Source organism: Xenopus laevis, chromosome 4S (genome assembly GCF_017654675.1).
Source record: "Xenopus laevis strain J_2021 chromosome 4S, Xenopus_laevis_v10.1, whole genome shotgun sequence".
Classification (NCBI taxonomy): Eukaryota; Metazoa; Chordata; class Amphibia; order Anura; family Pipidae; genus Xenopus; species Xenopus laevis.
In genome coordinates, this window is record NC_054378.1 from 106,453,337 (window position 1) to 106,479,220 (window position 25,884).

At 39.8% G+C, this 25,884-nt stretch overlaps 1 protein-coding gene across 6 annotated transcripts in view; it reads right to left on the reverse strand.

Moving 5' to 3' along the window:
- LOC108715830 (dedicator of cytokinesis protein 3-like) overlaps positions 1-25,884 on the reverse strand; it is a 176,980-nt gene that overhangs the window by 97,844 nt on the left and 53,252 nt on the right. For all 6 annotated transcript variants that reach the window (XM_041561690.1, XM_041561686.1, XM_041561689.1 and 3 more), the window contains 2 exons: positions 24,910-24,950; positions 15,492-15,547 (listed from right to left, as the gene is read on the reverse strand). In XM_041561690.1, coding sequence (XP_041417624.1) covers positions 15,492-15,547; positions 24,910-24,950 — 97 coding nt within the window. The remainder of the gene's footprint in view (positions 1-15,491; positions 15,548-24,909; positions 24,951-25,884) is intronic.

Genomic DNA, 25,884 nt, shown 5'->3' on the forward strand with positions numbered 1-25,884 from the left:
TTTGGTGGTATAGTTTTCCTTTAAGGCGTAATATGATAACTGTATAAATATATAAGGGGATCATATAATAATCTCTCTAATGCTTTATTTACCAGTAGGTCTTTCCATATGACATGATTAGGTTTTTTATAATGAGAGCTGTGAAAATGTGGAATTCTCTCCCTGAATCAGTCATGGCTGATACATTAGATAGCTTTAAGAAGGGGTTGGATGTCTTTTTAGCAAGTGAGGGACTACATGATTATGGAAGATAGCTCATAGTACAAGTTGATCTAGGGACTGACATCTTGGGAGTCAGGAAGGAATTTTTTCCCTCTCTGAGGTAAATTGGAGAGATTTCAAACAGGGATTTTTCCATCAGTCTTTCCAAACGTCCCTCTTTAATTCCCAGGTTGTGCAGTCCTCTTGTATTATTTCCACCCTTTGCCCTTGTCATTCGTCTCATTCCCAAGGAACAGAAAGCACAATGTGGCATTCTAGATAATTAGTCTAATTAAGCTTCAGTTGTATTGAGTAAAGGGATAAAAGGAGACTAAGATTATACTGGAGAAATACTTCCCATGTGCTGTGCCAAACCATACATCATATTTACCCCCTTTAGCTATTATCAGCCATCAGTCTGTTGATGATTATTTTTAATTTGTTTGGTCCTCAGCCCAATTCTGAGAGCCTGACTCTGGCACAATTTGCTAGCCAAACCTACAGCTTTGATTGATAACCTTCTATTCTAGGCATAAGGGAACGACAATATTGTACTTCAAGTTTGTTATGTCCCTGCTTCGAATGTTCTCAAAATCTCAATAAAGAGGTCAATTTTTAGACATGGGTTGTGACAAGATGCCTTCTAATCAGACATTAAAGGGGAAGTAAAGGAGGAAAATTAAATCCCATTTTTACTTTCTTTAATGAAAAAGAAATCTATCTCCAATATACTTTAATTAAAAAAACGTTTTTATAATAAACCTGACTGTATGCAGTGAAATTCCCCCTTCCCTTTACTTGCTCTGACAGTTGCAGATAGGAAACTTCAGACGGTCCCTAACTGCTCTGCAGGAAAACAATCATAATTTTTAAACGGTAGGGGCAAACGGTAGGGGGGGGAGCCCCCCTTACTTCCCAGAACTCGAGCAGCCCCCCTTACTTCCCAGAACTCGAGCAGCTTTGTTTGTTTCTCTGTAAAGCAGCCAGCGACCATGTAGAGATTTATAGCCACAGACCCAGTGCAGTCTGCATATTCTGATTATTAATCAGTCTTGCTGTATCGGCTTCTATGGCAGATATTATTTTACTTGTGCTGCTTTGATAATTTATGGCGATCCCTAAGCTTAACTTCCCAACTGAAGCCCAGACCACACTGAGCATATGCATAGTCTTGGTCTTGCAAAGATGTTTAACATGGTTACAAGATGACAACCCCCTGCGACCAACTTTGAAAACATAAATCATTTGTTTAATAAGGCTTCTGGTGCAGTAAGTTCATGTTTATGTTTAGTATACAAAATACAGCATTTCTAGCCTTATTCTATTTTAGACTTTATTTCCCCTTTAACAATAAGATTCTTAAACAGACACAAGGAAAACAGGGTACAGTCTGAAGTGACTGTGCGGAGCAAATAAAGGGAATCGTGTAAACCAATACATGATTAATGTGTAGGAAGAGACATTGAGTGTCAGTAGAGAATTCTAGTTATGGATTCTATAATGCAGAAGGGATTTAAGTCAGTTCTTGTGTAGAGCAAAAGAACAATACAGAAACAAGGAGCAACTGAAATATATGAAAAACTAATACACAATGAAAGGAGTTATAGTATCTATGGGAGCTGGGACAGGCCATGCATATATTATTTATCCTGCCTTATAGACAGCCTTATCATTTCTAAAGTCTCTATTTAACATAATGGAGAATCTCGTTTACTGTGTGTGCTAAAGCACAGGGCCCCTATCACTTATCAAGAGAATAGGGGATAAGTACTGTAACTGGGGAGGTTTAAAAAAGCTCCATTTCCCTGGAGCTTTAAAATAAATGAGGACAGATGACAACTGGTCTCCAAGAATCCCTTTACACCAGCTAGTCTGCACTCTGCACAGAATGAAATATGTGTAGCCTTCCTGGCCTGATGCTGGAGATGTCACACAGTAAGTAGATGTAATGGGGAACACAGTGAGCTTACAGGACCTTTTAATTGGACCAATCACCAGTCCAACCTATTTTCCAGCTACAAATCTGTAACTGTCATCTATTAAACGTAGACTAGAAGTAAGGTACTTGTGTAGAGAGTACATTAAGCACACATTGTTTGCTATTTAATATATACCTTTTATTGCAAGCAAGAGCAGTACTAGTTCCTTTCCCAATAACAACCCAGTAAGGATAATACAGAATAAACCCTTAACAATACAAAGTGTATCTGCAGTGTATCTTCTATTTTAGACCAACTGGTGTGGCCCTAACTACATCATCAAAAGAGAGACACATACTGTAGGTACATATTTGTCAAAGAGTGAAACTACAGCTCACCACAGTCCACCACAGTGAAATTCCGCCATTACCTATTTATCTATATTGGAATTTTAGGGAACATATACATCTATATGTCACGGTCTGCACCCTAATTCCAGAAATAACGCTAGGCTCCCTGGTCTCGGCTCTTGCTTCTGCCATTAACAACCGCCTTTCACCTCGGGAGGAGCCCTCAGCTAATTGGATGCCGCCAGGTCTTACTAAAGGTGGCCATACACTGAGAGATCCGCTTGTTTGGCAATGTCGCCAAATGAGCAGATCTCTCCCAGATATGCCCATCTTGAGGTGGGCAATATCGATCGGATCCTAATGATGGCTAACGGGCGGTCGGATCGCGGGACCACATCAACGAACAGATGGGCAGAGATCCAACGGGATTTTTAGTCCCGTCCGATCGACATCTGGCCGACTTTTGGCCAGATATCGATCGGGGAAGCCCGTCGGAGGGCCCCATATACGGGCCGGCAATAGTCAGATTGTAGAGTTTAGAATAAACAGGCAGGCAAGGGTCAGGATACAGATTTCAGAATAGTGAGGTACAGGCAAGGGTTAAACTAGACGAACAAGCAGGATTCAAATAGAGTTAAGCACCAGGAACTAACTAATAGAACCTAACTACAGGCAATGAGCTCAATACTGAAATCCCCTTTTATACCGTTTGAATTTCGCGCCACTGCGCCGTGACGTCATCACGCCAGCGCACAAAACCGGAAGTGCACGGCCTTAGCATTGGCACATGTTATATACCCAAGTGGGGTACTTGTTCTTAGAATGATAAAAATACATTCTGTTTAACACCAAGGGGCAACTTTTGGAGTAGTTTCACCAAAAATGAAGATTTCACTCAACATTGTCAATTTACTAAAAGGAGAATACAAGAAGTTTTGGCGAATTAACTTTGCAGTGGTGAACAGTCTTCACTTTGCCGTAAATCCACATCTTCTCTCCAGGTGGATTTTCTCTGGTGAATATTCTCCAATTTGAGTGCACTTTATTCTTCAAGCTAAGAGAACCTTATTCTTTATGGGCACAAAAAACATTTTCTCGAAGAGAAATTTTTACGGGTTCAGATTGGCAAACCACCATTATAAAAATAGATCAGCCACTTTTAAATTCTCCTCATCAACTTCGTCACCCCCTCAATGGTAATTTTCCACATACATAATTTTTTTCACTACATCTGTTTGGGGAAATTATACTGTCGGATTTTCACAGAGAATTAATGCCAAGAGAAAATTCCATACATTTCTTTTGAAACAGTGTACTTGCAATTTTTACTAAATAAGTAATGTATTCTTAGAATACACTTTGAGTTAGTCGAAATTCACACTTTAGAAAATGTGCCCCCAAGAATATGTAAGGATACAGAGGGTTAATTCCCCTCTGTTCCTGAAAATCGGAACCACATGGTGGAAATCCCCTTACCTGTGCAGCTACAGGGTCTCCTAGGGTCTTGGGAGGGGCTGGAGCTTTGTCCCTGTGCCGCATGCTGGCAGATACTGGAGGGTCTTCAATGGCAAGCAATTTTTCCTTTTTCCCCAGTCTCTTCTGAAAAGCGAATGCCCTATGTTGGTTGGAGGGGTTGGCACCTCTCCCAATTTACTGTAGAAACAAGGTACCAAACACTAAAGGCAGGTGTAGCAGGAAGATCCCCTACACGTTTATTTAGTCACTTGATGTAACGTTTCGGGGACGTGCCCCTTCGTCAGACATGTCTGATGTCTGACGATGGGGCACGCCCCCGAAACGTTACATTTAGTGACTAAACAAATATGCAGGGGATCTCCCCGTTACAACTGCCTTTAGTGTTTGGTACCTTGTTTCTACAGATACCGGAGGGTGTCACAAGGTGTCGCTGTTGCACCACTTTGGAATATATAGGAGAGCCATGTGCTCACAGGAGGATTCCTGCTTTCACTTTCATGGAGAGAGGGTGGACAGGACTGCTACATAGATGTAAGGGGCTAAATGGACTTCGATAGCCCTGCGGGCTGATTCAGGGTACTCCAAAGCCTGGTAAGCTCAACCATGCTGGTTTGGAGCTTGGAGGGACATCTTGTCTGCTCGCGCTATGGAGAGTGCTGGGAGCTGTCGTTCTGCAGAGGAGGATTTCTGAGTGCTCATGCTATAAACAGTGCTAGGAGCTGTGTTGTAATGAATAAAGGGGGTTGATAGTGCTCATGTTGTTTATAGTGTTGGGAGCAATGCCCTAAAGATAAAGCAAGCTGCAGGTGCTTGGTTAAAAGCATGTCATCGCTGTGGATGCCTGTTCCAGCTCTGTGTGAGCCTACCCATCTGTGTGAATTCCAAGGGTGAGTTGTGTCTGAGGGAGGGTAGAAAAAGAAAAGGATCCTGCGGGTCTCCTGTTGTGATACAGGCTTTTTGTGTGCCTGCCGTGGGAGCAAAATACCTTGTGCAACGGGAAAGGTACTGGGCAGGTAGTGCTACCTGGGGACACTGGTACTATTTGGGGAAAAGGGACTAAGACTCTTTGTCTGCCAAAGAGAGTACCTGGCAAGGAGGTGCCAGAATGCACTGCCACAGGTTCCCACGGTAGTTTTACAATAAAGTGTGTCTTTGAATGTTTTCGTAATGGGGCCACCACGCAGGTTTATTCCTGCATCCCATTAAGTGGAGGCACTGCCAGGAGAAGAAATTCCCTGTACCCTTTCACCTTGTAAAGGGGACTCAAGATCTGCATTGGAAGTTGGTAAGAATGTACAACCTTGGCACCAGGGGGGGTGCCAAGAGGGTGTTACAAATATTAAAAGAATGTTTGGTTATATAGTTCGTACCAGATAAATGATCCATTTCTACCAGCTGTGCATTGGCCAGTTACAGCACTGTAATTTGCTTGGAGTCTGCTTAGTCTTTAAAGGAATAACTTATTCATAATATGGGCAATGTTTTCTACAGGCAGCTGATCCATGATGGAAGAATCCTTCGCACAACAAAGCATCAGAGGACTGTAGGCTACTAAATTAGTTAAAAGCTAGTAAAGTAGAAAGCTCCATGTAGTCCAAGCTTTACCCCCCCCCCCATGCAGCTGACATTTTTGCTTTAATTTACAGGTATATGGCTGTATTTACCCTGGTGTTTCTACCCCAATTAGTTTCACTTTCAAAAAAGGATATTTTTTCATTGTTTGTAAAACAACAGAAATCATTTCAGAATTTGTTCTGGTATGAAAGATCAGCAATAAAAAAAATAAGACCAAAGAATAAGAGTAAGACCGAAACCTCACAGTATTTTAGTTGCTGAGGTTAGTGACCTTGACAACCAGATGGCTTTTTCGGTTGCAGGTTGAAAATACATTTACAGTGGTTTAAAGTTATATGTAAATATAATAGCTATTGAAAGTAGCATTTGTTTATCTTTGTTTACTCCTGACTTGTATACATTGTTTTAAAAGTCAGAACAACCAGGGCAGAACAGAGAGGTGCTGCTTTCAATAACATTAAATTTACAAATAACTTTAAAACTTTTGGGCTTTTTGAATGAATGTATATTGGAAAGTTGCTTAAAGTTTCCTTTATTAGGATACATTTTTTTTTAGTTGACACTGACCATATACTTCTATTTACATAAACTACATGCCTGTGTGATGCCACAGACTGCAGGCTAAATTCATCTGAAAATGATTTGAAAATCTTGATCCAGGTACGGTGACAGGTGAGGGAATAAAAGGAAGCACTTCTTGATAATAATTTACTGTAAATTGGTATATTTACCTATAGAATGTCAGGCCTTTGTCTTGCATAAGAACTACTTTTGTCGTTTTACAGGAGAACATTTCTGGCAGCATCAAGGCACCTTGATGGGGGTGCTGCTGTGCCACCCTAATATCTAATCTGTTTGTATACCATCTAGAATAGAAGGTTCTTGAAAAGTCTCTTTAAAGGAGAACGAAAGCTACCAAAGCAGTTTATTTGCCAATAGATTAGCCACAATAGTGCAAGCTATAACACTAAATTTATTCTGTAAAATGCTTTTCCATACCTGAGTAAAAAGCTCTAGAAGCTCTCTGTTTGTTTAGGATAACAGCTGCCATATTAGCTTGGTGTGACATCACTTCCTCCCTCTCCCTGCACACTCATAGCTCTGGGCTCAGATTACAGCAGGGAGGGGAGGAGGGAGGGGGAGGGAGAGAGAAGCAAACTGAGCAAGCTCAATCCCTAGACCTTCCTGAAAACAGGAAGTCTGATACAGAAGACCATGTGTACACAATAAAAGGAAAGAAATGATGGGTTTTTTTTTGACAGAGGACATAGAGCAGCATTAATTTGAGGGTTTACTGGTGTATTTACATAGACCTTTCTGATAAAGCATACTCCATTTTAACCTTTCATTCTCCTTTAAGGAATATATACAAGGTTATTTCCATTATGTGGACAATATCTTTGATTTATATAATGGCCCCATACATGTTTGAAGAGATAGTTCAAGCTGTTAATAGTTCAAGCTGTTAATAGCATCCATCCTACCATCATCCGTGCTGATGATGGCCAGGGGCGCTGCTGCCATGAGACAGCAGCTCAAAGCAGCTCAAAAGTTACCCGGGGAGGCAAAAAAGGCACTCCTGGTAATTTTAAAAGCAAAATGGTATAAACCGGGTGCGAAGGGGGGTGGCATCAGAAAAGCCACCTCAGGGTGGCAAGGATACCCAGAAACCAATGCTTAGGAAATCAGAAAACAAGGAATTCCCTCAAACCCCAGACCTGCAAGTGAGTCACAGTATCTATGACCTCAGACAGCTTGTTTTTCGATTTTTTGGTACATGTCCCCATTTGATGTCCAAAAGTTGGTCAGGCCCTCCCTCAGTTCAAATCAAAAACAGCATTTAGCAGGACTGAGCACCCGTCCAAAGCCTTATTCTCTTGGAGGGACATAACTTTACCACAGTTTGACTCAATTTGCGTATTTTCACAACACATCCTATATTTACTAAAAAATATGTAAGTACACTTTTAAAAGAGAAATGTGGTGGATTTCCTCCTGAAATAAATGCCCTGTGAAATTTTACCAGTGATTTTTCCCATATAATTGTAGTGGAGAAAATTTGCTACAGACATTGGATATTGGCAGGGAGGAGGTGCAGTAGATAATGAGATGCAAAAGTGGCTGCTCCATCTTTATAATGGAATTTCACCAGGCCCAACCTGTAGAAATTTTCAATATGTAAATTGGCGAATGTTCACTGGAGAAATTTCAAAAGGAGAAAAGTAGCTTTACACCATTGCAAAGAGAATTTTCTTTATTATTGTTCACCTTGTACCCTGGGTGGAGAGCCTTGCCAACAATAGTGTAGGGCCACAATTGAAAAAAAGACCCACTTAGAAAGGCTAATGCCACACAAAGCTGATCCAATGAGGGCTAACCCCTAACTTTTTATTATGCCAAAATCACAAAAAAACACCCAATCATAACTATACCCCGGATTCACCCTGGTTATGCCCCAATATTTAATCTACCAAAACCCTGCCCACTCCTTCCTTTTAAGTCTCTTGGGGTTACTTTTGCCACAGAGTCCATCACTGTTGCACCCCCTGAACTACATTCAGAATGCTGTTAGTCGGGTTAACATTGAGGGTAGGATGTATGCATGTATGCATCTGCAGAGCACAAAATGCCTATCCACTCTTCTGTAGAAGCCTTTACCTGCTCATTACCTGCATGTTTAATCTCACCTTGTAGGAGACAGTTGCTCTTACACCATTAATAACATCACATCAGCACTTGAATGTCTAGAGTGGGCATTGAACTGCTGCTAACATAAACCATAGCTTATGCCATTTATTGAGCCTCTGCTGATCTATTATCCTCCTGATGTGTAAAGCTCCTTGTTTTATGTCTTGATCGCTAGAATTTCTCCTTGTAGAGTTCATTCACTTCATATGCTATCTTTTAATTCAGATTTTTCCCTTCATTACCTGTGTTTATACAGTAAAGTCCTCGCCCTTGGCTTCAGTTTTATTCTCTCAGCTTCCTATTCTGCCAGTAAAATATTGATATTTTTTTCAGATTGTCTCATTCCCCTTTCAACAATCTATTTTGATTGTAATCTGCCTTCTTGACCACTTATGGTATATTTGCTCTCCCACTCAGGTTTCAGTACTTTATGCAACACAATCCCTTGAAAGGTTAAAAAATAACAACTCTATTTATATGAATTAAAGGGACACATAAAGGGAACCTCAAACATAACATTGTGTTTGTACCTGAAAACTATGTGTTCTGATTATTACTATTGGAAAAAATGGTTTAATGACTGAAAACACTGAAAACTTTTGTGCCTGTTTGGAGAAGAGTATTTATACAGCTGTGCTGCCTTACTTTCTCTTACAAAGCAGTAGTTCAGTTATGCTTATTGACTCTGATTCTAGCTATCTATCCTTATAACAATATTATGTCACAAATGTTCACTGAACCTGCCCCAAAAACAGTTTTTTTACATCAGTGCAAAATTAAGAATGCTTAAGAAATGACAAAAATAAGAAAACCTAATAAGACATGGAAAATATAACCCATCTCTTTACTTTAATGTAAGAGTGCAAAGTGCAAAAAATGGCACTAATCAGGGTAATTGCCTCCATGACTTTGCATCTTTGTGTCTATTGAAAATATTTGGTGAAAGAAGCACTAGTTGTACTTGCCATGCACAGGGATGTTATAGGGGCTTTCACACTGACAACCCCTACTTGTACACTCTTTTGTAGGTGCAATAACAAGCACAATCACTTATGAGTCCCTTAAATCTTAAACTGTTAAACATTAGACATGCAAAAAATGCAAACACTGAAACAACTTCCATACTGCCTCAAATTCCTCTCAGTCAATTTGTAGGGGGTTATTTATCAAAATCCACATTGTTTTTCATTATTTTATTAAGCAAACTAGAATCCACGATTTTACCTTATTTAATATTAAAAAAGCACAATTTAATCATATCGGGGAAAAACTTGATAAGGAGTGAAAATCTGAATCATGATTTTTTCGGATATTTTTCCCAAATTGCTCTATTTTTCTGGATTTTTCCCGAAAAGTCAGATTTTTTTAGTTTTTTTGCCCTGAAAAGCCAGAAATAGTTGGATTTTCAGGCTAATTCCAGCGCAGACCACAGAAACTTTAAAATAGGATAAGGACCTCTCCCATTGTCTTATATACAACCTCGGCAGGTCTGAGATGGCGGATTTTCAGATTCTGACTTTTTCCATCCTCGGGGTATAATAAATCTTGAAAAATTCACAAAAAATTCGGATTTTAAAAACTCATATTTTTTGAGTTTTTTGCATTCATAAATAACCCCCATAGTGTTGGATTTGACACCATCTAATTTAAGTTCAAGTCAATGCTATGACCTGAGAAGTTTCTATCATGTATCTATCTATCTATCTATCTATCTATCTATCTATCTATCTATCTATCTATCTATCTATCTATAGTATGTTTCTATCAATCATCTATCATGTTTCTAAATAATCAAGTTTCTATCAAGACTGAGACAAGAAAGAGCTTGGGGTTGAGACCAAGATGACAGAACTGGAATCCAGGTCAGTGGGCCTCTTGCTTCTAACGATTTGGCCTATTTCATGGTCATTCTCTATTTCTTTATGGGAACAAAGAGGCTTAATAATGGAAGAATAGAGTATAGTATGTAGAGAAAAGAGACTAGGAGAATAAAGAGGTTGAGTGAGGTGAGGAGGTATAATAGTTTGGAAAGTGGGCCCTCAGCCTGAGGTTTTCTGGTTGTAGCCCCTGGCACCCCAGTCCAACACTGAGCATAACAGTTCACAAATGATGGCGACAAGTTTTTGTTTCACATAACATAAGCTCAAATCTGGTCCAAGTCTGGTCATAGGAACTACAACACTGAGGTCAGAATTTAGCATGATATACCATGCTTAACCATGGATTACATGTAGTTTACTTTGCATCTATAGCTTACAATGCATAAGAGTCCATAATGTTTAATATAATATCTCAGGGAAAACTTACATGCCTTTTCATTGTCTAGGATAGAGATGAAAATGTCATTGTTGCTCACCCTGGAAAGCTATGTATTTTCCTGATCTATAACCAGTTATTGGCCACTAAGCACAGAAAGCATGGCCTTACATGGCTGATGTCCATATGAATGATGTTCATCCTAGTCCTAGATTCTAAAATCTAGGGATTCTTTATCCTTCATGTAAGACTTCCCCATACTGCACATTAGTACAGTACTTCCCCAGTTCTCTGAGCAACTGCAAATGTTATTGTCTATTGCTATCCTACAATTGCAAGATGTACGCATAACTGAACATTACCATTTGTGCATTGAGAATTTGTGCATTTCTGGCAAGTGTACATACAGACCTCAGATCATGAGATCATGTGTGATCAACTAGTCACAATCTCAAGCTCTACTGAAATCTACAATCTATATATTTTATTTATCTTGGGTTCTGTGCATGCAAGCAAGAGTAAAGTGCTTAGGTTCTTCATCTCAAAGGTGGCATGTTTACAAATGACTGGCTGAAATCTCAGAAAATTGATACTGCAAAACAGTTTTAACATTTTTGTATTGTAAGCTTCTCCTTTTCAAACTCGTGTATACATAAATTCAATTTAGAAGGCCTCTTTGTAGTATATGTGCAAAAATATGCACTCTAAAAATAACCATATTACCCTGGGAAACTCATTAGCAGAGTTTAGCTCCGTGGAGAGAGTAAAAAGTACTGCCTCGGGCCAATGCAAGAAGTTTTAGCTCAGAATGCTGCCTTTTCAGTTCCAGAAGTACAGAGCCCTTCCCCAAACTTATTAAAGAGGACGTCTCTTCATTTCATATAAGTGCTTCCTGATATAAGTTGGGGAGCACTTACATTGCTGCTGAACTATATTTTTCCCTAGGCTACTCTTCATAGTAACTGGTAACTTTAAAAATCCAATTTCCTGTTATTAAACTGGAAATTTGGCTCTTCTAGTGCAAAGAGTACAGAAAAGGTAAGGACTTGGGAGAAAGGAAAGAGCAACATCACAGGATAGAATCTCCCCTGCCTACTGGGCAATAGAATAATAAAATACAATTATGAATTGTATAAAATTGTAACTGTTCAGAGAAGGCTTGCTGAGCTGCTACTTGGAAGTTAAAACTACTTCATTTTCCAAATTAAATTTTAGAAGAACAGCACAAAATTAAGGTGGCAATAGACATTACAATTACAATCTTTCCTGGAAAAGATCTTTCCAGGAAAGATTGCTTGTTTCAACACACACGTGTAGAGCTGAATCGTCAGAAACAATGGCTGATGTTCGGGTGCCTTCAAAGCAGCCCTATCAAAATTTAATGGCCAGCCTGATCAACAAGCCGACCGATATCCAAGTCTTCTGCCGATATCAGCCAGCTTGTCTCCCACCATACACACACCGGATATTGTATGAAAATTAGTTTCATACGATATTATTATTAGTGCGTATATGACCAGCTTTAATGATGCTTCAAGTCACAGAGGATGCTCAGTAGGGACTAAAGCTGCTGCTGTTGCAGGAAGTACCAGCAAGGATCAAATTGTATAAAATTGTAACTGTACAGAGGCTTGCTGAGCTGCTACTTGAAGTTAAAACTACTTAATTTTCAAGTAAAAATTTAGAAAAACAGCACAAAATTAAAATAATTCATTGTGGCCTGCTATTTCTTAAATTCTCTGATGGTGAACTACTCCATGTAACTTTTATCATACCTTAGAAATAAGGTGCCTTGATACTTATCTGTGTTTCTTAAATGGGCCCCTCTGATGCTGGGAGCCCACTGCAATTCTCTATCTGTCCTACTCTAAAACCTGCTCTAATTTATTTTATTTTAATAATTAATAATTGATATATTTAATAGAAGATGCACTCATCCCTAGCATATTTCAGAGGGCTGCTGGCATGTGGCACTGCAGAAGTGAATGAGACAAGCCTATACAGTGACACTACACTATATGCCTGAACGAACCAGTAGGCGGCAAAGTCAAGAGCAGATTAATTAAAAGGACCCCTGATGATTGTGAAAAACCGCAATGGCTCGTGGCAGGAAAATAAAACTCAGCGGGGTTCACAAAGCTTCAGAAAGACAGAAATTGCCCCAAAGACTGCAATTCGTCTATGGGGGACAGCCATTTCCCAGTATGCAGCTGGGTGCAGTTTGGAAGAAGTAGCTCGGACCTTGAGGCACATGTAATAAACTTGTCCTTCACATCTCTCTGTATCAAAGTGAATTTTTTATACTGCAGCAAAACCCAAAATACACAGAGCAAAGTCTGAAGCCTCCCTAAGCCCATTTGGCTGGAGAATAAGTTGTCAAGAGTTTGAAATCCTGCCCTCTGTCTCTTGTTGTTAAATTGGAAATGTTTAATCTTGATCTGAAGTACTGCAGACAAGGAATGTATTGTACATGTCACTGAGCATTTGGTTTAGAACCACCTCGTTGCCGATCCACTGCTGCGATCCAAGCAATGAAGATGACAGAGGCATTGATGTATGTCAGATCACACTGCTGAACTGCAAATTATGACAACAGAGCTTGTTTAGTACCAATCAGCTATTTGCTTTCAATATTGTAACTCAGCACTGTCCAGTGCTATACATGGAGTTCATTGATAATTAGACATGGTTAATACTTCTCTCAATCTAACTGCTGATACAATGGCTTCCTGGACAGGAACAATTTTGCTCATGTTACTGCATAACCTCCATCCTTTATTCTTGGATCTTGCACTTATGTTATGGACAGTCTTAGGACAAGGCAGATAGCCTAAAGATGGCCATAAATGCAGTGATCCACTTGTTTGGCGAGGTTGCCTTGAGGTGGGCGATATTGGGCTGATCCGACTGTGGACCCTAGGGCATATGACAAGCATACAGGAAGTTGAACCGAGGACCGCATCAATGAACCAATGCTGTCCTCAATCCACCAGGGTTTTTAACCCTGGCTAATCAACATCTGGCCGATTTTTGACCAGATATTGATCTGGGGAGGCCCGTCAGAGAGCCCCATACACTGCCCAATAAGATACCGACTTATTGAACAAATAAACCAAAAGTAGCAATGCAAGCACCTTCCATCCGATAGAGTGCTGATACAAATTACTAGTGTGCATGGTAAAGTGAAATACTAATTCAGTACCGTAACTTGAGGGGGACGGGCCCTGGTGCGTGACGCGCAGCCGGGCCCCCGCCCTCCTCCGTACACACTGGATTTCAGTGGCGCGCGGGCTGCCAGGGGGCCCTGAGGGGGTGCGGGCCCTGGCCCGCTCACAACCCCTGCTCCGCCGGTAGGTACAGGTTCCGCCACTGTATTAATAACCAGAGAGAAAGAATGACCCATTGGATTGCACCACCCCAGTATATAGACCGGAAATTTCCATCGACCATAGATTTATTGTATTAAAACATAACTTTTAATAATAATTGTAAAAATATGCCCAGAATAAGCAAAGGAGGTTAAAAATATACGTTAGGAGGGAAAGCTAAACTGACTCTACAGTCACTAGCTTGTAGACGGATAGTAGAGTGTTAAATAATATTTCATAGCTGATCAAAGTCAGTATGTTACCATTCTCTAATGCCTATATTATTATATATATTATATTATTATGCCCATATGGATGCCAGGTTATGGGGATTGCAGATGGTCACTGTGTCAAGTCACAACATTTGTGAATACATTCAAATTCAGGAGATTGCATGGGAGTTGCTAACTAACAGGAATTTGCCAATTTTTTGTGAGTAGGGGAAAGTGGATTCTTACTGTTGCTGCGGACATATCATCAAAACCCTTTACCATTCATACGCAGCTCCTTCCCACTCCCTGCAAGATTATCACAGTTGCCCAGATTCACAGAAATGAGAGATCCGGCGCCCTGCCCATATAGAGGAAAAGTGTACTCCGCTACTTTTCGGCCGGTACACAGCAAACACCACCTCCCGCATGGCTATGGGAAGGATAGCCTTGTGGGAGGTGGTGTTTGCTGTGTACCATCCGGAAGCAGCGGAGTACACTTTTCCTCTATAAAGGGCTGAAATTGGGCACTTTAGAATATGGGGTGATTTAGAATGTACTTGTGCATTCTCTTTTATACTGAAGATTACTGTCTTCTTTCTGGAACTTACAGTAGAATGATTAAAAATTATTTACGCCTACTCGCACATTTTACCTTCACATTATATAGAATCTTTCTTATGTCACTTCTAAACACATGCAGTAACATTATTTTATCCTCATTCTCTTCATGGGCGTCTGTAAATAATAATGGGGCCCAATGCTAATAAGTTAGCAGGTCCCTCCCCCCAGGGGCCCAATTATTAGCCCACTGCTTACCTGGACCTCATGGCTTGTAGGCCCTTCCTACTTACTTATTGCAGTACCCTTGTACCCCCTGATGGAGGCCTGCGCAAACCCCCTAGGGCATCTCTACCCTACATGTTTCAGATATATATGATGCTCCTATAATCTGGTTCTGCTCTAGAGACAGGTTGTACTCAGTTGGGTCAGGCATTAGCACATTTCTTCTTTCCCATCCATTAATATTCTACAGTTGGAAGGGTTGTGCTGGGAGGGTTAGTACTCCAGGGCCCCCCAGGATCAGATGAGTTCCATGGGGTAAAAACATGGATAAAAGCACAAAGGGCACATTGTATGTAAGAATTGTTATATTTTTTCAGTCTTCCAGTTGTTTATAAACTGCACATAAACTAAAAATCTCATGTTGAGAAGATGAGGATGTAGTTTAATAACAGCTAAAGGCTAAATACAGATGGGACATCCTTAATTTATGTATTCAGATAAAGTCCCAGGCATTTTACATTGAGTAATTTACAACCCCTATTTTATGTGAATTTTAAAGAATATGTGGATCCCTGTGAGAGGACCTTTAGTCTGCAGTCTTATGCATGTTCTACATACAGCACATTAAATGGCAAGTGTTAGGTGTTCATATCATATACTCACCCTCGATTGCTTACTGTAGCCTTCTTCAAATGGATGATGTTTGTTGGAAAGATTCCCTAAAGAAAGAATATTGATATATGTTAAAAACAAGAGCCTATATCAGTTATTGTGGTTGAATTACAACACTACAATTCTGCAGAAAAAGCAAGTTGTCCATATAGAGAGGATATGTGACTTGCAGGTTCAGAGCAGTTTTGGGGTATTATGCAGAACTAGATTTACAGAAAGAATTCCCTAAATGTCAGTTAGAAGTCTATGTTATCACCTTGATTGGAGGACTGGTGGCTATTTGATAAAGACTAAGAACATTATATTATATTATCTATATTCATTAGCTGATTTGGATGTACAGTAAATTACTAAAGGGATGATCATTGCTAATGACTTTCAATGGGAAATTTCCCTGTAATTTTTCAGCACTTGCATATATGAATTTCCACCCAAGGGAAATGCTGTGTTAGATATTTAAAGACAATCTGAGCTTCTGTGAACTTTTGAATTTCAGGTCTCCAAGTGTATTTTAACTGTTGTGTGATTTTTTTGTTTGCTAAAATTTCAAGCATTCTTGGGTTTATACACTCCTGTCGTGTGTAGTGAGCTATATAATCTTAATCTCTGATAATGGGGATGTAGGGTTCCAGCTGAATGGGCTTTATCTCACACTGTTTACACATAACAACCAGGTATTGCTTATATAGACTGAGGGGAACCTTTTCTTTAAGTGAGATGCCTAGAACTTACAGTTACAGTTATCTGCGGGTGTCAGCAATTGTTCTCCAACAGTAACGGAAGGGCCACAGTTTAGGCAACACTGATATAAAGCATTCATGTTGCCCTTCTTTCACCATCTTGCTCTGCTATGCCTGCTGCCCCTTCCCCTTCCCATTATGTATAGTGCCCAGGGCAGTCATCTCTCTATCCATTTTTCAGGAGGAGAGTACACTGGTGGTTTATATATATATATATATATATATATATATATATATATATATATATATATATATATATATATATATATATATATATATAAACCAACCTGCAAAAGAACCGCACTCTCAGGACTAAATTAGTGCAAAAAAATAACTGATTTATTTTGACATTTCGGATCTTACACTCGAGCCTTCATCAGTAGGGGTGCACAGTGCAAACAAACGATCTTGTTTGTTTACACTGTGCACCCCTCCTGATGAAGGCTCGAGTGTAAGAGTCGAAACGTCAAAATAAACCAGTTTTTTGTTTTGCAATAAATAAGTCCTGAGAATGCGGTTCTTTTGCAGGTTGGTTTAAATAATTATTTAACTAGCACCCAGGCGGTTGTTCTTCTTTTTTAAGAGTGCCCCAGCTTTACTAAGGATAGATATATATATATATATATATTAATCGAAGATGGACCAGCACTCCAGTTCAATCAAACAATCGTGTTTTTATTCAAATATCACTGAGCATCCCTTTGAATAAAAACACGATTGTTTAATTGAACTGGAGTGCTGGTCCATCTTCGATTAATGTACAATGCTATTTTCACCAAGCACCCGTGAAAACATTGAAGTGGTTAGAGTGCAGGTACTTTTGGACATATTTCATATATATATATATATATATATATATATATATATATATATATATATATATATATATATATATATATATATATATATATATACACACATACAGTATATTGAAAAAAATTTAATAGCATAAGCAAGGTTTGCTCCAGGTAACAACCAATCAAATCAAATGTTTGCTAACCAAGTGCTACCTGCTAATTGCCTGCTAAAGTTATTGCATTAGTTGTTAGTGTAATGCTAAGTGCTGTAATATTCTGAAGGATGCCCATCCTTGACCATGCATCTGTACAAGAAAATAAATCCAACAGTGATAATACAAATATGTTCCAAATATGTGTGATCTCCTATGAGTATTATCATCTCCCCGTTAAGAGCATATATCTCTGTACAGTCACGAGTATTTAACTTCCAGTCCAGCTATAATATCTTGTTTCTAATAGACTCACACAGCGCCAACTGCCATGCACATCTGATGTGCCCCATTCACTAACTGACCCAGTGCCAGGCGTCACATTATTCCCCCTTGGTGGTGATCACAAGGCAAGTCTGACCCTGCCACGTGGGGTTAATGGCACTCTTATCCTGGCTAAGCTCTGGCTGCAGGAGGTCACAGCAGCACCATGAATGGGCCAGAAAGAATACCATAGAGCTATTGGTCTCTACGTGAGGTTCACCTGTCTCTCTGTACAGGGTCACTAGCATCCTTTCAAAGTTTCTATGGAGATGGAAAGAGAGAGGCAGCAATGAATGGCTAATAATGCCACCATTGTTCATGGTACCCATGCACCCCCTCCCTCTCACCCTGTACTGCTTCCATCATTCTATTTCTCCAGGCCTACTCTTTCTTTGGATTTCCTTTTTATCCTGTTTTTCTCACACTCCCCTTCCTTATCATTCATATGGACTCCAGTCACACTCTCTTCCTGTAGCTTGGTACTGTGTTCCACCTTTTTTCCCCAATATCTCACCTATTTCTCTCACTATTCCTTCCTGTAGTACCTTTATCCCAGTGTACAGCTTCCCTTAGCTGTGTGAAATGTTTATTTATTCATAGGGCACAAACTCCATATACTCCCACACCAGCAACCAAACCATTCTTAAAAGTTTAAGTTAAGTTTTAGTATGTTGTAGAATGGCCAATTCTTTGAACTATTTGCCTTCTTCTATAGACTATTTTCAGCTTCCAAATTGGGGTCATTGGGGACCCCATGTAAAAATCAAATGCTCTGTAAAGCTACCAATGTATTGTTTTTATTACTCATCTTTCTATCCGGGCCCACTCCTATTCATATTCCAGTCTCTTATTTAAATGAATGCATGGTTGCTAGGGTAATTTTGACCCTAGCAATCAGAAAGCTGAAATAACAAACTGGAAAGCTGCAGAATAAAAAAGCAATTGGGTTTCTTCTTCTTTTTTAATAAAAATAAAATTGTCTCAAAATATCACTTTCTAAATCACACTAAAAGGGGTGAATAACTCCTTTAAGGGTTCAAATGTACACAACACTACAGCTACAATGTACTGTATACACATATGTGGCATATTAAAGAAATTGATAGTTAATCCTGTGTATACAGTTATTACATATAGTTACATAGTAAACAGTTTGTATGTTGGGCAGAGGGTAGTGTCAGATTAAGAGCAACATGGGTTGACTTTCTATAGCACTCAACCCAGCAACCTGTTTCTAACCATTTTGTAGTAGGTGGGTGTCAGAGCTGCAGACAATTGAAACTGATGTTTTTAACAGGGAATTATAGCCTTAAAGGAGAACTAAAGCCTAACTAAAGATGTAGAGTAGAAATGTTATACATTATGTTTTGGGCTTCTGTACCAGCCGAAGGCAACCACAGCCCTTTAGCAGTAAAGATTTGTGTCTCCAAAGATGCCCCAGTAGCTCCCCATATTCTTTTCTGCTGATTCACTGCACATGCTCTGTGCTGCTGTCACTTACTGAGCTTAGGGACCCACTCACAATATACAGTACACATAGAATAGATATGTCACAATATAAGGCTGATTAGTAATTAATACAGATAATTACTACATGGCAGCACAGAAATCAGTGTAATTAGCACCAGAATTTAATATCAGCCTTGTAGCATTAGTTATATATTTTCTGCTTGATAATTTGCTATGACCCCTAAGCTTAGCTTTTCAACAGCTGCTCAGAACCCACTGACCATGTGAGTGACCCCCTGTGACAAGTTTGAAGTCCTGGATTATTGCTGCTATTGAGAATCTGAAACTTTAAGCTGGTACAATAAATTCAATATATAAAATATGGCATTTTTAGCCATATTTATTTTTAGAGTTTAGTTCTCCTTTGAAGAACATGCCCCCCATTGGTAGTAATACTACTGTATTGACTTTTATATACAGCAGCCCTTTGCTATCTTTCATCATTCAGGTGGATTTGGTTCTCTATTTATCAGGATATGGTTCAAGCCAATTAAGAATATTGCACAAGATACCTAGAGCCTTTTAGACTTTGTGTGATGTCGTGTCCCTGACAAATGACATACCTTGTGGCCCTATTATTGTTGGTGAGAATGCTAGTAATTGGGACAGTTAAGCTAATAAGTGTCCCCTAAGAAGAGCAGTGAGATAACACTCCATGCTGCTGTACAGAGGAATACTTAACGGCCTTTGCAGCAGATTGGCAAATTAGGCCACTAGAGCCAAAAAATTATCCCGGCCAGGAACTTGACTGAGACAATCCCAGAGATGTAGAGTAGATCAGACCTGCAAATATGCACATTAGGGTGCTCATTCAGTTTCGGCACTCAGCCAGATCTTTTGTGTAGGATTTGGAATCTGGCCAATTACAAACATTGTGTGTTCAGTGCATCCCAATTCAAGCTTAATCAAGTGACTCCTTGTCCTCATCTTAAAAGCAAGGGGTCACTAAAAATAAATATGTCCTCAGGCAAGGGGAAATGAAAATCCACTGGAGCTTTTATTCTACAATATCCTAGCCCAGCATGGTCATTATATAGATATGTAGATAAATATTAGGTATTGAGGTGAGAAGGAAAGCGTAAATTGTGTGCAGTAGGGATCCTTCTTCTATGATATCCAAATCAAAAGCATGGATGATAGGACTGGAGTGGGTCCCTACAAGTTTATTCAGTCGGGACATGCAACCAGAAACCACAATGTGTAACACAGGGGAAGATCTGCCAATACAGACCTGTTAATAGAGAACTACAGCCATGGCCCAATATGCTTAAAGCCCAAGATCATTTTTTAATCTTCTTAAAGCAACTTTTTCAATTGGTCTTCATTTTTTTTTATCGTTTTTGAATTATTTTTCTTCTCGTCTCCCTTTTTCCATCTTGCAGATGGGAGTCACTGACTCCAGCAGCCAAAAAAAACGTATGCTTTGTGAGGCTATTTTTGTATTGTTACTGTTATTTTAAACCTTCTTTACACCCAGACTTTGGGCAGGGACTGTTCTAGCGGAAAGGCTGCAAGACAGGCTGATGGGCAAGTAAATCTTGTCAGCAGGAGTGCGAAGATATAATGGCACAGAAACAGAGAAGATTGTTCAGACAGTAGATGGGGGTATGTGTGTGTGGAATAATCAGACTGTGATACGTGGAAAATTAATAATGTATAAGCATCATCCATTTATCCACAATAAGCCTGACACAAAAAAGCCGCAAAACTGAGCAGGGTTTACGTTAAGAGATTAAATTGTGAAGCCAAAAGTACAGCCCTCTAGCTGTTACCAAGTACAAATGCCCAGAGGGTAGTGAAAACGATATCCCTTCCCTAAACACCCTGCTAATTGCACAATTCAATTTAAGCCTTGATATGAAGGCACATTAACTTTCCCTATCAGAGAAAGGTGATAGAGCTTCACATATTTATTCTATAGAGAGCAACAAAGAGCTGTGTTTCAGCTCACTACCCACTAGATCTGCAAAGCTACTGTTATACACAGAATAGCAAAAAGAAAAAGAAAAGAATAGTCCCTATTCCGACATACAGTAAGGAGAGCAAACTGTCAGCCACTGGAATACTTTTTATATATATAATAAGAACACTTTTAACAAATTAGTACACTTAATTAGATTACATCTTGAGGCTCACTTCACATGAAAGATTAAGTAGGTCAGAGTGTATTGGACTGGAACAATTGGGCCAAACAATGAGAAATCACATGTCCGAATATCCAGGTTATATTGATTTGATTTCCCAGAACAAGAGTTGGAGATTTTGGGGCCCCAGGCCTTGCAGAAAGAGAGGGGCCTCAATTTAAGGGGAACTATACGGATCCCTGTCAGCCTTCAGCTATATAAATGTATAATTTTTTACTTGCTGTGTCAATTGTACTTCATGTGTTAGTCGAAGGAGGTCAATGCATGAGCCTCTTTATAGACCTAGAAATATTTACTGTTCCATACATCTAAATATAGGTTATTATACATCATACAGCATATTTATGCCAGTGCCAGCACTCAGTAGGAATCAGCTTTCTCCGGGTATTCATTTAATTTCCTTTGTCTACCAGGGGTTCTTTATCCATTGGTCTAGTCCCAAAAATAGTTGAACAAACAGTTTAGGATGGGTCATCGTGATGCCCTTTAATAGTGTCATGTAGAGAGTTACACAAAAGGAACACCAAGAGTCCCAATAGTGTAATATGTATTGGTAAGGGATAATGAAATAAGAGTAGATAACATATACTCACAAACCAAGGTTACCAATAGGCAACCACTGTATAGGCAGGTGGGGAGATTGTCCAGACCCCACTCAGGATTAAGAAGTCACTCTCTGTAGATAGAAAAGGGGTATCAACCCTCCACCCAGGGTGGACTTAGTATTGTATAAAAAGAACAGAGGCGCCAAAAGAATAAAAGGATATAAACGAGTTTAAAAACCAAAATTTGGTAATCAGAGGAGGCAGTAGTGGACTTACCTCCTCCAAGCAGAAACAAAACGACTGTAATTAAGCAGTCAAAATTTATTAATGATTGGAGTTTGTTAATACATTTTGACTGCTTAATTAAAGTCGTTTTGTGTCTGCTTGGAGGAGGTAAGTCCACTACTGCCTCCTCTGATTACCAAGTTTTGGTTTTTAAACTCGTTTATATCCTTTTATTCTTTTGGCGCCTCTGTTCTTTTTATACAATGTAGAGAGTTACAGTTAATTTGAATGCAGTAGTAATTAAAAGGAGAGTTATAATTAAACCTAAATCAAATCTTCGGGGCTCGTTTGTCAAGGGCTTGGTGCAAGTGCAGGAGTGCTAAGGTCACAAAATTTGAGACCCTTTGGAAAAATATACACAAGGCACTAGTGTTTAGACACAGTGCGATCTGCAATCTGCAAACATGCCAGGAGATCCTCATGTGCCCGCCCTCCTGTAGTTAGCCAAATGCCAAATAAAGAAAGAGATGAAACTCTTTGCGCATGGAAGCAAATTCCAGGGGCAAGGTGCAGAAACCACATCACTTTTTGTGTTCATACTGTATATAATGTTAGTGTTTCTGAAAGACAGAACAAGAATTCTGACCTCTCTCTCCTGTCCATCAACGTGTGTACTTTAGTGCCATCTGCACTGCTGTCCGGAGTCTAAGCAAATGACCCCTAAGGATTCCAACTCTGTCACTTCTGCCACCAACTGTCTAAGCTCAGAACGCTATGGAGAAAAGCCTCAGTCAGTGGACAACTGGTGGACTTTGCAGCCCAGCACCATGGCCACTTTTAGCTCCACTCACTCACAACACCCTCTAAAGATGCTCCAGGAACCTCAAGATGGATCTAAACTTCTGACTCAGTCAATGAGAAAAGAGATGCACACAGAGCTAAGGGTTTGTAGCTGGCAATTCACAACACACAAATATTATATGAAATCAAACCCTCTCTGTTTCCTCTGTACAAAATATAATTTGTGGGGATTGCTAGTTACAGATCTGATTCAGTCTGATGGGAAAGAAGACACATCAGCTTCCAGTATGTTACATGGGCAGTAGATACAGTATACGGCACTGGGACAGCACTCTGCTGCAATCTGCTCTGCAGGGCTCTTCCATGGTTCCTTTTTATAGAATCACTGCTTTCACCAGCACTAATGAACTGTTAACGAGTGGGCAATTTCTTATGCAAATGTACAGCTGGGTGCAGGCATGGCATAGTGATTCACACGGCTCAGTGACACCGGAGGGACAGAATGCATCAGGTCCGTGTCAGCCCTGACAATGACATAGCATGGCTCTGGCTGCCCATGAGAAAACTCGGTGGATTTAGAACTGTTTGTGGTAAGCAGGAATGGAGTGAAGGTAAAGAAGTCAAGAAAACGGGAATGATTGAAGGATTTTGATGGGTTTTATTATGAAAGGAAAGCAAAGGATTGGCTGCCATCCTTGAGCCTGTCTACTATTTATGAATAAAGCTAGTCTGTTCCACAGGTCTCATTAGCATCATTCCCCATGGTCTTAGGCCATCGACAACTCACAGCAGTATAAAATGACAGTGTGGTGCCAGTGACAGTTTGGAGAGAGAAGAACCCAGTCCCTGTTTCACTTGGCCAATCATAAAAGGATCTCCAGCCACTATGCCTTTTACTTTTTTACTTTCTCTAACATCTTTTGTTGCTAATCTCACCTTAGTCTTCTTAGTGTTCCACCCTCAAAGAGCCAAGATGTGGCTTGAAACATTACTGTATCTTTGGTCAAAGTCATGAAGCAATAAAGGCTTTTCAATCCTGAAAATGGTGCTGTCCATTGCAGGATTTAGTGTTCCACCCTCAACCAATGGCTTGATGTTATTCACTGGGTGTAAGGATGCCGCATCTATTGACGCAGGGCCCAAAAAGAACCCTGGAAATATTGCCACCTTATAGGTAATGGGAGCTCCAGGGTTCCCCTGTGTCAATATACATATTTACATTATGTGTCTTCAAAAGAGATGGAGTAAATGCAGTGATGCCAAGTGCAACTACACAAGAGCAAGGAACATCTTTGGACGTAGCTACCTTTGCGGAATAGCGTCAATGCACACAGCAACTGCATCCATTTTGACCTGTGGTCATTCATAAGCCCTAACCAGTCAAGCACTGCCGCATTCCATCCCCCTTTGTAGTATATAATTAAGTCATGGAGTCATTGTTATAACAAGGTAACAGATATAATAAAACTTATGCAAAACGTAGTCCTGCTATGGTTTGAAGAGCATACAACAACCAATAAGGATTTACCTCAAATCTCCTCCAAATCTCCCCTTAACTGGCCTCCAGGTTGTTCTACCAAGACTTGGTTTAATGGGAAAATGTATCCAATTTTTATTTCTTATTAACTTATTTATAGAATCTTTGGGAAAATAAATCCACACTCACCAGTAGACCCCCTTTTTCAACATGAGTTCAATAAACAGGGCTTGTGCTGAAAATACATTGCTTTCATTAGGAATATGTGTATTTTTAGATTTCCTGCACTATAAAGTGCAAAATCTGAAAATGGACTTAAAAGTCACATTCTACTTTTGGTTCATAAGAGCAGAAAACAAATCAACAGTCCACTAAAAAATACTCTGTATGAACAAACCCCTCTCTTCCTCTGCTGCATTTAAGGCTTTAAGATAAGGCACATTTAGTTATACTGAAGGCTTCTCAGTGAATTTATGATTTATTTTGACTGTATTTGGAAGTACAGGAAGTGGTGCAAAAAATATAGACATGTCACAGTTAAAACTGTAGACAAAGAGCATATTCAGCACAAGCCCCATTCATTGAAAAGCTGTGGGTATGTGGAAATGCATTACATCACTAGTAACATTTATACTTCAAATGCCCTTTTCCCATGCCCTTAGACAGAGAGAACTGGTTTGGGTGTCACACATTACCTTTATGTTTTGGTTCTTAAAGGAGGCTCCTCTGTACCAGCCTAAAAGCAAAGGGAGACTTTGTTAGAAAGAGTAACATGTCAATGACGTTATACAGAATAAGCTTTATTTTATTTCCCCTTTATACATACAGGCATTTATATGGCCATATAATTGGCAGAACAGAGTTACAAGGAAAGAGCAGCCAGTTAGTGGTTGGCAGGATACAGGCTGCACTCAGACTTAAATTTATCATTCTGGTTTGAGAGCTTTATCTGCCTCTTTCTCTTTCTGGGTGAGATTAGCCTTTGATGTTGGAGCTACCGCCTGGGCTAACTCATTCTGTCAGGCCCTGTGAGAAGCACTGCTGGAAGATGCTGCATCCCGGTGACAATGGCATGTCATCAAGGTGTGACAGATGACAAGGACACACTCAGACACTTAAAAGTGAATTATACAAAGACAAAGCTGAGAGTGCCAGGATGGTCACTGACTGTCAGCAGGGGTGACAGTGGCACAGAATGGCACAGTGTGATTAACATCAACAGTGGCCTAGAATATTTGACTCAGTATATCCACGTCTGTCCCACGGCAGGGGAGTCTCATCTGCTGCCGGAGATGCAAAACAACACGACCTATATCAGATACATTTGTTTTACAACAGTAGATATGGATGGTATTGTCACAATCTATATTTACTGGTCATGTATACAGAAACGTGATTACTGCATTAGTTAAAGGAAAGCTGGTTAATGGAATGCACAGAAGGCACCCATGTGCTATTTGATTAAACATTTGCCATGCAGGTCACCCCCAAACCCATTCTGCTTTATTGCAACATATTTATCATTCTGGTCTTGCATTCGGCATTGGCCTTTATACCCATGTTCAATGACCCACAGGAATGAATAAAGAAGACCATTAAAGGGGACCCATCACCCAAAAAATTATTCAAAATTCTATTTTATCATGTTAGTCAAGCAAAATGAACTTTAA